At 45.4% G+C, this 13106-nt stretch overlaps 1 protein-coding gene across 1 annotated transcript in view; it reads left to right on the top strand.

Moving 5' to 3' along the window:
- The window catches only part of LOC126174871 (dual oxidase), a 557146-nt gene that overhangs the window by 415451 nt on the left and 128589 nt on the right, over nucleotides 1-13106 (top strand). The window contains exon 6 of the mRNA XM_049921282.1: nucleotides 12476-12642. Within this exon, the coding sequence (XP_049777239.1) occupies nucleotides 12476-12642 (167 nt within the window). The remainder of the gene's footprint in view (nucleotides 1-12475; nucleotides 12643-13106) is intronic.

The raw sequence follows: 13106 nt of genomic DNA, 5'->3' as shown, positions 1-13106 counted from the left end.
TCCCACAGGATAGGACAGGACAGGCCAGTCCATTTCAGGAATATTATTGTCCACAAACCGTTCTCTCACAAACGCTGTTTTATGGCAAAGTGCATTGTCTTGCTCATACAAGCATTCATAATCTCCGAACTGTTTCTCTATTGTACGAATTACAATGTAAAATGTGATCCAATCCTTCTGAATTTAGCGTTCTCTTAAGCACAATAAGGGGACCGCACATTAACAACGAAAAACAATCCCATACCATAATAACACCTCTTCTGTAATTCAGTGCTGATGGCACGTAACCTTCTCCAGGCATTCACCAAACCAAAACTGTTTAGGGACTGTTTGAAACAACGGCTGAAATGCAGCATCCTGCAGTTTAGTAGCTCTACGGATATAATTACCAAGAAATATATTCGCAATTGCGAATACAGCGAGACTCCAGCTGTATAATTTATTGGCGACACTTGAAAATTTGTGCCGGACCGGGACTCGAACTCGGATTTCCCGCTTTACTCGAGCGTTCCTCTTAACCACTTCGGCTAACAGAGAACGATTCCCAGACTAACCCAAAATTCCGTATGTCACGGTGAATTCAAGTCCTGCACTTTCACAACCGCCGGCCGGAGTGGCCGAGCGGTTATAGGCGCTACAGTCTGGAACCGCGTGACCGCCACGGTCGCAGGTTCGAATCCTGCCTCTGGCATTGATGTGTGTGATGTCCTTAGGTTAGTTAGGTTTAAGTAGTTCTAAGTTCTAGGGGACCTCAGAAGTTAAGTCCCGTAGTGCTCAGAGCCACACACTTCCACAATCACAAGATTCCCACACAGGAAGAGACTTACTTATTGTTGTCTCGACCTTTGCCTAGGCATGTAAATACTGTACTATTTGCAGACATGCATGCAGGTTTGTGTGACATTACATAGTAGACCCTTATATAGAGACACTGCCAATAGAACATTGTAACACAAAAAAGTGCACTTATCACGAAGGAAATGGGACGAAAATCGCTAGATATGCTGTACATACACAGACAAAGAAATAGTTACAATTTCAAAAAATTGGATGATTTATTGAAAAAGAGCTTCGCAAATATGGCAAGTCAATAAAATGTTAGTCCACCTCCGGCCCTTACGAAAGCAGTTATTTGACCTGGCATTGAATAATGGAATTGACGGATGCCTTCCTGAGGCATACCGAGTCAAATTGGCGCGTTATATCGTGAAAATCTCATGCTGTTGGCAGGGCCCTGCTTCAGGTTCTCAATTGACGAGAGATACGGTGGCCTTGCTGAACGAGGTACGGTTTGGCAAGTACGAAGACAAGCAGTTGAAACTCTCGCGGTTGACGAGCGGGCATTATCTTGCTGAAATGTAAGCCCAGAATGGGTAGCCCTGAATTGTAATAAAACGAGGCGTAGAATATCGTCGACGTACCGTTGTGCTGTAAGTGTGCTGTGAATGTCAACCAAACGGATACTGGCTGCTCCAGTATGATGAGAACTGGCACCCCAAACGATCCCTCCTGGTTATTTGGCCGCATGGTAGCCAACAGTCAGGTTATCTGGGGAGTCTCCAGACACGTGTTTGGAGCTCGGTTCGAAGCGGGTCTCGCCACTGAAGACAATGCTACTTGAGGCAATGAGATTCCAGGCCGAAGATGTGTCTGGAGACAACCCGGATGACGGTGGTGTACCACCCTGGCTGTCGTCCGCCACACGGCCCAACAACAAGGAGTGATGTGCTGGGATACCATTTCTTTTCGTTGCAGTACTCCTCTGGTTGTCATCTGAGGCACTCTCACAGCACAGCGGTACGTCGACGATATTCTACGCTTCATTTTGTTGCCTTTCATGGCAAGCCAACTTGGGCTTACATTTCCGCAAGATAATACCCGCTCGCACACCGCGAGCGTTTCTACTGCTTGTCTTCGTACTTGCCAAGACCAATCTTGGCCATGAAGGTCGCCAGGATCTCTCCCAAACTGAGAACTTGGCAGCGTTATGGGCAGCGCCTTGCAACAGTCTCGGGATTTTGACGATCTAAAGAACGAGCTTTACAAACTTTGGCACAAAATCCCACAGGAGGCCGTCCAACAACTCTGTCAAATAATGCCAAGCCGAATAATTGTTTGCATAAGAGCCAGAGACGGTACAAAGCGTTACTGACTTCCTCAATTTGTGAAGCTCTTTGTCTTAAATAAATCATCCAGTGTGTCTGAAGTTGTAATCATTTGTTAGTTTTAATATGCACAGCACAACTAGCGATTTCCGTGCCATTCGGATAATTCCTTCGTGGAGCGTCGTTTTTTTTCTGTAGTATGTATAGAATTACCTGCGAATGGCTTGACACAGGTACCTGAAGACCTCATACCTCATCCTTGCCGGAGTGATGCTATTGTTAAGTCGAGAGGTGGCACTACACGAATTAGCGTGACATCTCCTGGGGGCAAATAATTTTTTGACCTTCTGCACTTATCATTAAAGTTTAATTGGAGACTCATAATCGAATCGAACCTAGTACTGCTATATCTGTTAACATCTTCTGCACCATCGTGAATTTTATAGCATTCCTTATGATTTCAAATGTGCTAAACGACCTACCAGCCGCGTGGGTAGTTACTGGCAAGGACCAAAAAATACTTAGCAAAGCAGATGTTTAGGAAAATATTGCTCAGTTTCTACTCGCGAACTGTATTTGGATTTTATTTCGTCCTTGTCAGACTGTGATTTGAAACTAAGAGTGTTTATGATGTAAACGACACCTTTAAACAGTTATCTATGTCAGTCAGTTTTATTTTTCTTCACAACGTATTCCTTCAGCTGACAGCCTCATCTGCAGGTGGATCGGTGGCTGTCATATTTCGTTTCCTGCATGTAGTCAATTGTCTGCTATACGCTTCATTTCGCTACAACGTACTGAACAGGTTATCATAATATGGCACTAAATTCACACATCAGGAGAAAGTCACGCACTATAGGCCAGCTTAATATTTTTTACTTTACTTTGTAATTGTGGTTTTTAACGGGGGTATTAATATATTATTCCTTTATTTCAAGTCGTGTTCTATGAAAAGCCCAGTGTAATGATTTTTTTTTTGTTATTTATAACACTTAGTTACACCGAAAGTAAATGAACTACAATTACAAGGCTTGCACAAAGTGCCTTGTAGTGTCGTCCGTTGCCTTTTCTGTGCTAATGTAGCTTTTCAGTGATACACTGCATTTATACTTACTGAATAATAATAGAATACTTAATCACGGGAACTTCTTCTTACTATTCTTCAGCCACATACACCAATGTTTAGCCCACTGTTTTACAGATATCGCAAATATTATAAAATACAAAATATTCTCCTAATCCACGCATATAATATGTGCGCAGCATCTGCCCAGTCTTCTTTAAATGACTCCAGACACACAATGCACTTTTCAGTCTCTGCCGTTAAGCCATTATTTCCTGTAAATTGCAGTTTTCTATGCAATTTTGTAATTGGTTTGTCTTGGTCACCCTTTGTCTGTTTATTTTACACTGCTGGAAATGGAAAAAAGAACACATTGACACCGGTGTGTCAGACCCACCATACTTGCTCCGGACACTGCGAGAGGGCTGTACAAGCAATGATCACACGCACGGCACAGCGGACACACCAGGAACCGCGGTGTTGGCCGTCGAATGGCGCTAGTTGCGCAGCATTTGTGCACCGCCGCCGTCAGTGTCAGCCAGTTTGCCGTGGCATACGGAGCTCCATCGCAGTCTTTAACACTGGTAGCATGCCGCGACAGCGTGGACGTGAACCGTATGTGCAGTTGACGGACTTTGAGCGAGGGCGTATAGCGGGCATGCGGGAGGCCGGGTGGACGTACCGCCGAATTGCTCAACACGTGGGGCGTGAGGTCTCCACAGTACATCGATGTTGTCGCCAGTGGTCGGCGGAAGGTGCACGTGCCCGTCGACCTGGGACCGCACCGCAGCGACGCACGGATGCACGCCAAGACCGTAGGATCCTACGCAGTGCCGTAGGGGACCGCACCGCCACTTCCCAGCAAATTAGGGACACTGTTGCTCCTGGGGTATCGGCGAGGACCATTCGCAACCGTCTCCATGAAGCTGGGCTACGGTCCCGCACACCGTTAGGCCGTCTTCCGCTCACGCCCCAACATCGTGCAGCCCGCCTCCAGTGGTGTCGCGACAGGCGTGAATGGAGGGACGAATGGAGACGTGTCGTCTTCAGCGATGAGAGTCGCTTCTGCCTTGGTGCCAATGATGGCCGTATGCGTGTTTGGCGCCGTGCAGGTGAGCGCCACAATCAGGACTGCATACGACCGAGGCACACAGGGCCAACACCCGGCATCATGGTGTGGGGAGCGATCTCCTACACTGGCCGTACACCACTGGTGATCGTCGAGGGGACACTGAATAGTGCACGGTACATCCAAACCGTCATCGAACCCATCGTTCTACCATTCCTAGACCGGCAAGGGAACTTGCTGTTCCAACAGGACAATGCACGTCCGCATTTATCCCGTGCCACCCAACGTGCTCTAAAAGGTGTAAGTCAACTACCCTGGCCAGCAAGATCTCCGGATCTGTCCCCCATTGAGCATGTTTGGGACTGGATGAAGCGTCGTCTCACGCGGTCTGCACGTCCAGCACGAACGCTGGTCCAACTGAGGCGCCAGGTGGAAATGGCATGGCAAGCCGTTCCACAGGACTACATCCAGCATCTCTACGATCGTCTCCATGGGAGAATAGCAGCCTGCATTGCTGCGAAAGGTGGATATACACTGTACTAGTGCCGACATTGTGCATGCTCTGTTGCCTGTGTCTATGTGCCTGTGGTTCTGTCAGTGTGATCATGTGATGTATCTGACCCCAGGAATGTGTCAATAAAGTTTCCCCTTCCTGGGACAATGAATTCACGGTGTTCTTATTTCAATTTCCAGGAGTGTATTTTGTAATAAATGGCTCTGAGCACTATGGGACTTAACTACTGAGGTCATCAGTCCCCTAGAACTTAGAACTACTTAAACCTAACCAACCAAAGGACATCACACACATCCATGCCCGAGGCAGGATTCGAACCTGCGACCGTAGCAGTCGCGCGATTCCAGACTGTAGCGCCTAGAACCGCTCGGCTACTCCGGCCGGCTATTTTGTAACATCCGACTTAAGTTCACCTTTCTTCAACTCTCTTTCATAGACTTCATTTTGCTGTTTTTAAACTCTTTTCTTTGGTGGCGATCTTTTTTCTTTTCTAATTGTTGACAATGCTTCAGCTGCCTCCCTCACGGTCGTTTTGTTAGACATTATGTTGTAAAATTTGAAATTTTCCCGGCAATTCAACCGTTCAAAAAGATTTCGGGGTTGCAGCCGAGCGTTGTAAACTTCAAAGCACGATATTTCGGCTGGACAACTGCCAGCCATCTTCAGGTGAGCCGAACGAGGACTGACACAGACGTTCTCCGCTCCGTCTTATATAGTGCGCTGATAGTACTGCCGTGCATGCGTTGCAGTCGCGAAGACAGAAGGACCACACCGCCCAGTGACAGCGCCCTCGCTGGTGGAACTGCAAGACTCAGCTGCCGTCGGTATTGTCACTGGCCGCAGCTATCGAGGTCTTCTTGCGTCTTCGTGTCGAGCAAATTTTGGAGATGACGGGATTCCATGCGTTATTCAATTGGTAACCTCTGTCACGGTTCATTAGATTTCCCGCAATGTATATTTCGACGGGTTCTTTGATAATAGAGTCCCAAAAATTTGTTGCTGTGGCTATAATCGAAGTTTTGTAGTACTCCATTGAATGTCCGTTACAAATACAATGTTCCGCAACTGCAGACTTACTGGGTTGCCGTAGGCGAGTGCAACGCTGATGTTCTGAACAACGCTCTTCCAATGTACGCGTTGTCTGTCCTATATACAGGGTGAGTCACCTAACATTACCGCTGGATATATTTCGTAAACAACATCAAATACTGACGAACCGATTCCACAGACCGAACGTGAGGAGAGGGGCTAGTGTAATTGTTTAATACAAACCATACAAAAATGCACGGAAGTATGTTTTTTTAACACAAACCTACGTTTTTTTTAAATGGAACCCCGTTAGTTTTGTTAGCACATCTGAACATATAAACAAATACGTAATCAGTGCCGTTTGTTGCATTGTAAAATGTTAATTACATCCGGAGATATTGTAACCTAAAGTTGACGCTTGAGTACCACTCCTCCGCTGTTCGATCGTGTGTATCGGAGAGCACCGAATTACGTAGGGATCCAAAGGGAACGGTGATGGACCTTAAGTACAGAAGAGACTGGAACAGCACATTACGTCCACATGCTAACACCTTTTTATTGGTCTTTTTCACTGACGCACATGTACATTACCATGAGGGGTGAAGTACACTTACACAAGTGGTTTCCAATTTCAATTACGGATTGGAATAGGGTGTGTCCTGACATGTCAGGCCAATAGATGTTCAATGTGGTGGCCATCATTTGCTGCACACAATTGCTATCTCTGGCGTAATGAATGTTGTACACGCCGCAGTACATCTGGTGTAATGTCACCGCAGACTGCCACAATACGTTGTTTCATATCCTCTGGGGTTGTAGGCACATCACGGTACACATTCTCCTTTAACGTACCCCACAGAAAGAAGCCCAGAGGTGTAAGATCAGGAGAACGGGCTGACCAATTGATGCGTCCTCCACGTCATGGTAATGTACATGTGCGTCAGTGAAAAAGACCAATAAAAAGGTGTTAGTATGTGGACGTAATGTGCTGTTCCAGACTCTTCTGTACCTAAGGTCCATCACCGTTCCCTTTGGATCCCTACGTAATTCGGTGCTCTCCGATACACACGATCGAACAGCGGAGGAGTGGTACTCAAGCGTCAACTTTAGGTTACAATATCTCCGGATTTAATTAACATTTTACAATGCAACAAACGGCACTGATTACGTATTTGTTTATATGTTCAGATGTGCTAACAAAACTAACGGGGTTCCATTTAAAAAAAACGTAGGTTTGTGTTAAAAAAACATATTTCCGTGCATTTTTGTATGGTTTGTATTAAACAATTACACTAGCCCCTCTCCTCACGTTCGGTCTGTGGAATCGGTTCGTCAGTATTTGATGTGGTTAACGAAATATATCCAGCGGTAACGTTAGGTGACTCACCCTGTATATGCCATACCACATTGACACGGTATTTTGTTAATTTACGCCTTCCGCAGTAACAAATCATCCTTCACCGATACCAGCAAATCCGAAATCTTAGAAGGTGGACGAAAAACCACTTGCACATGAAAATTATTAAGAATCGTCGCTATCCTGAAGGAGATATTTCCAACGAAGGGAAGAAAAGCTAGGGACTTGGCTGGCGCGTTCTCCTCTTTGTCCACTTCCCGGTTCCTGGTTCTAGTGGAGAAGGCCCTGTTAATTTGCCAGGTCGAGTATCCATTGCCTCTGAACACCGTCCTTAAATGTGCAAGTTCCTTAGGCAAATTCTCTGCAGAGGGCAAATACGGTGTCCATGGCATTCATGCAGTGATATGTCATTCCAGAATTCGTGACATCGTAGAGACGACGGAACAGTAGAAAAAAAAATACAGATGTCGGCAGGCTTACTTGAGACGACAGATCACATATGCGCCAAGAAATCTGAACAAATGCGAGGCAGTAACAACAAGGCGCTTGTTACTTAGCTTATATGTAGATCCGCTGGCTGAATTGTAGAGCTACGTTAGAGGCCTTTCAATCAGTCGCTTCTGTATCTGTAACAGCCTCCTGTTTCAGTTTCAGAAGAAGCAAATAAGACCCAACACACCTTTCAAAGAGCCTCGGCACAACTGTTTAAGAACTTGCAAGATAAATTATATCGAAAAAAACTGTTTAAGTACTTGCAACATAAATTATATCAAAAAAGTGTGAATAAGCTAAAAAAAATTCTCTCAATCTTGAACAGCAAAATAAAACCAATACCATTACATGCAGCCGGCCGGAGTGGCCGACCGGTTCTAGGCGCTTCAGATTGGAACCGCGCTACCATTACGGTCGCAGGCTCGAATCCTGCCTCGGGCATGGATGTGAGTGATGTCCTTAGGTTAGTTAGGTTTAAGTAGTTCTAAGTTCTATGGGACTGATGACCTCAGATGTTAAGTCCCACAGTGCTCAGAGCCATTTGAACCATTACATGTAACAACAGTTACAAAATGACACGCGCTACAGATGGAACAATATAATTAAGTATTTATATTGTGATAAGCCTTGTTGTATCTGAAAGTGATGTATTTGGTGTACCCTTGCTTATGTACGGTAAAAAGCCAGACTGCAGCGAGTCTTCTCAAAAATCGCGTTCCAGACCACAGAAAACCTAACGAGGAATTTGATCGATCATTGACGTCTAGCAGCACTGACAAATACGACACCGATATCCTAGCCATCTGTAGAGAAATGAAGAGAACCATGCTTGTGCCCCATCCAAGAAAACCGCAGGTAACACACGTTGACATTGGATGACACCCAGCCATGGGGGGGGGGGGGGGGGGGGGGGGGGGTGTTAACGAAGGACAGATGAACACCTTTGACTGACCATGTCCAGCTCAGCACGTAAATGCTTCAACAGTTACATTTTATCTTACACACTAAATTAAATGCATTAACTGCAACAGGGACACAAATTGAGGAGGACTGCTTTCGCTTCTCTCATAAGACGAACTAATGTGCCCAGTTACAAATCCAAAAGTTTCCAAGTTCATTGGGATCAGTAGTAAACTCGTGTAGCTTTACAGCTCGACTTGTGTTGCCCATCAGTGGAACTTCGGTTATCTGTCACTGAAACCGTTATCGATCGCCACCATCAGGCAGCTTAATTGCGATATAAATCACGTACCGGCCAGTCTCACCGCCTTACTCTCGCACAGTTGTTTACAATCTTACGACATAACCTTCGGACTCCGACGAAAAGTGAAACACATTCAGCTCAATAGCTACTAACAACACTTATTTATGATAGTTAGATCAGAGTCTTTCGTGATCTTTAGCCAGCAAGATGCATTTTAGTGTCATATCCGGCCGCCTTTGTTGTATTGACATCACTGTCAACAATTTATCACTCACCGCTGGACATGCCTACACCATCTGTCTCTGCTTATTGTGATCAGATTTCTTCACTGTTCGTAAAAGGTTTGTCCTGCCTGCTTTCTGGAGTTTACCAATTCTCCATTTAACTGCCGTATGTCCATTCATTTAATAAAAATCAGTACAACATCCTCATCTCTTGACTTTTCTCTTAGTGATTTATTTGTCTCCGACATCTTTTCCTTCTTTAGATTACCTGTTGAGCATCACAGTTTTGGAGTCGCATGCATATGTATACCCCTCATGCCACTACAGTCAGTATACAAATATATTCCGTTCCAAGAAAAGAGCAGTTTTGAAATCGGTATTTAAATCTTCCCAGAAGCTCCAAGCCATTTGTACCTAGTTCTGTACTTAGTTCTTCTATTATTTGTTGAATATGTGCAGTGAAGATAATTCTTTTTGATGGACAAAGATCATTCTAATAATATTCGTTGACAGTTCAGTTCAAAATGGCTCTGAGCACTATGAGACTTAACTTCTGAGGTAATCAGTGCCCTAGAACTTAGAACTACTTAAACCTAACCAACCTAAGGACATCACACACATCCATGCCCGAGGCATAATTCGAACCTGTGACCGTAGCGGTCGTGCGGTTCCAGACTGTAGCGCCTAGAACCGCTCGGCCACTCTGGCCGGCGACAGTTCAGTTGTTCACGGTGTACCCACATGCAGAGACGACGCTTCCGATGCATTAGTTTTGCAGAAGTTTATTGCCTACGCCATGTTTGTCTTCTCCCCCACATCATTCATCCAAATACGTATATAACGAATCGAAGTGTAATAACAGCCAATACCTTTGAAGAACGATGTGGCTGCCAACTTATTGCCAAGGTTGTTTCGACTTCGCTGCAGAAGATTCTCTGGCAACCCCTCCATACAGTCCTGATCTTTCCACACGTGATTTCCATATTTTTGGAGCCCTGAAGAAAGGCCGCGCGGGGTAGCCGCGCGGTCTGGGGCGCCTTGTCACACTCCGGGCGGCTCCCCCCGTCGGAGGTTCGAGTCCACCCTCGGCATGGGTGTGTGTGTGTGTTGTCCCTAGTGTAAGGTAGATTAAGTAGTGCGTAAGCTTGGGGACCGATGACCTCAGCAGTTTGCTCCCATAAGACCTTAACACAAATTTCCAAATTTCCTGAAGAAAGACCTCCGTGGCCCTCGATTTGCTTCGGACGAAGAGCTGGTCACCTGGAGTTAATCATGGTTCCTTAGGAAACCGCAAACGTTTTTCCATGACGGCACTGACCGTCTTGTCTCACGGTAGGATAAACGTATTAATAGTTATGGTGATTACTTTTGAAATAGTAAACAATTTACTTATTTCCTCTGTTTTCATTCGATTGCCTCTTATATTTTGCAGACTGGCCTGTAACGGTAGATACATGTGAATGATTTCTACATTCACGTTTTTAATCGATTTTAATGTTGGTTGCTAGCATTAGAAAAACCTCACGAATTAAAGGGACAACCCTACAGAAAGCGTTTAGGAGCTTATACAACCTAACTATCTTGCAGTTTCAGTTGCAGTCGAGAATGGCGGCCTACAAATTGGTCTGCGCACACTTGCAATTAGTCAACATCCATTACATGTTAAGGCTTTCTTCAAACTGACACTGAGTTGGTAAGTGTGTGTGGGGAGGCATGACACCTGAGCGCTTTGCGAAAAACAATTTTTTCATCCCCCATACTTTGCACGCTCTTGATAATAGGTGCTTTAGAGAGGCAGAGAAATCATCGACTTTCATTTCTGAAGATAACATCGGCATTCAAAATGTAGTCAATGTAATAAAATTTACATTTTCAAAGCCATATGAACACTAGTAAAAACTCCTAACGCACTGTAATGAAATTTAGGCCATAAATTGTAGTTGGTGTGAATCCTCAATGAAATGCACAGCTGCGCTCTTAATTGTAACCTGAAGATAACATAATGCGCTGTTTTGCTTTTGCGAACAGGTTACAGACAAGAGCCAGTGTAAATCCCATGTCACAAGGTGTACGATTTGCTGTAAGTTTGCTAGAGGGATTCCGCGACAGCTCCCAAGAATGCAACATTGATGCTAGGTGCTTTCCTGATAGGGAGCATTTCATATTTTCGAGTGATAGCTACTGTGTTATTTTCGTGGTAAGGTTCTTTGAATGCTACCTGCGCTGACCACCGTGGTCTTGCTGTAGAGGCGATAGGTGGGATCTTAGCTTCACTGTGTCTTGTCATTATTGCGGATCGCTCCACAGTGAAGTAAAAACGCATTTTTGCTTTAATTGGTGTATAGTGGGAGGAGTATCTCTTACATACTGAGAAAATTCGAGTTATTGCTACAAACACCTGGACTTGAAGCGGATGTGATTCCACGAAACGGCTTGCTGCAGAACTAAAGGGGCCTAAAGCGTTCAATTTAATTGGGCAGTTTCTGATACGTGACGTCATGCATGAGTGATAGACTGTACGAATAACGGAGACAACTGCGCAGTTCAGATAGACTGTAACTGCACAGTTCCCTCTAGTAATAGCAAAATTCACAGTCTAGTAGTCGTCTGTCACCTGAACCTCGGCCAGTCCTAATTATGATCACAACGAAAAATATAACGCACTTTTAGCTTTTAATTTAAGGCTAACGGAATCTTCCTAAACTTTGGGATGTAGAAGGTGTTTCATATCCGAAATGGAAAAGAGAGAGAGAGAGAGAGAGAGAGAGAGAGAGAGAGAAGGCGACCACATATGTGATTCTTATGGAGCATAAAATTTTAGAAAGCATTCTTTCAATGGAAAGTCAACAGCGATCGGTATAAAATATTAAAATTTACTAAAACAGCCTCTATCGCAACAGATGTTTATTTCAGTTGCCGACTGGTTTCTGTCCATAATTTAGACCATCTTTAGGCCGTAAGCACTGCAGTACGGTAATAAATACATATACACAGGGATTTCTATTATACATGTAATATTTGTACACATTTTTGTATCTATTTTTCTTGTAAACTTCAATTACGCCATTTAGTGTGACAAAAATCACGTAATGAGTGCATGATTGCTTGTCATTGATGCAGCGCCGTACGCGTGGCGGCGAGGGGGCAGGATCCTGTAGTATACATTCTGGAGTAATGCTGCTTTATTCAGCAGTTGTCGTACGGGCAGATGACTCCACTGCTAAACTGGAGGTTTATAGGTCTCATTTACTGCATGAGACAGCTTTAGTAGGTGGAACAACCATCCCCACTGCCTTATAGCTGGCAGTCAGCCGCTGTCTAGCAAACTTATGACGGAACTTACTTCTTGTGACACGGGCCAGGCTAGAGATAGCAGAGTGGCTACCACGTGGGAGTAGAGTGTGACCCGTGTGTGCAGTGCTGGGAGACCCGCGCACCAACCAGAACCCGGCGCTGCTCACTTTCGGCATCCTGTTCTTCCGCTGGCACAACGTCGTGGCGCGCCGCGTGCAGCGCCAGCACCCGGACTGGCCCGACGAGGAGGTGTTCCAGCGCGCCCGCCGGTACGTCGTCGCCACGCTACAGGTAAGCCGGCAGCGCGCCCCAGCCTTCACTCCTGCTTCAATGGATTCTTGTGTGCTACTCTCCTTAAAACGATCAAATACACTCCTGGAAATTGAAATAAGAACACCGTGAATTCATTGTCCCAGGAAGGGGAAACTTTATTGACACATTCCTGGGGTCAGACACATCACATGATCACACTGACAGAACCACAGGCACATAGACACAGGCAACAGAGCATGCACAATGTCGGCACTAGTACAGTGTATATCCACCTTTCGCAGCAATGCAGGCTGCTGTTCTCCCATGGAGACGATCGTAGAGATGCTGGATGTAGTCCTGTGGAACGGCTTGCCATGCCATTTCCACCTGGCGCCTCAGTTGGACCAGCGTTCGTGCTGGACGTGCAGACCGCGTGAGACGACGCTTCATCCAGTCCCAAACATGCTCAATGGGGGACAGATCCGGAGATCTTGCTGGCCAGG

Source organism: Schistocerca cancellata, chromosome 3 (assembly GCF_023864275.1).
Source record: "Schistocerca cancellata isolate TAMUIC-IGC-003103 chromosome 3, iqSchCanc2.1, whole genome shotgun sequence".
NCBI classification, from domain to species: Eukaryota; Metazoa; Arthropoda; class Insecta; order Orthoptera; family Acrididae; genus Schistocerca; species Schistocerca cancellata.
This window is presented reverse-complemented; position numbering and strand designations above follow the sequence as displayed.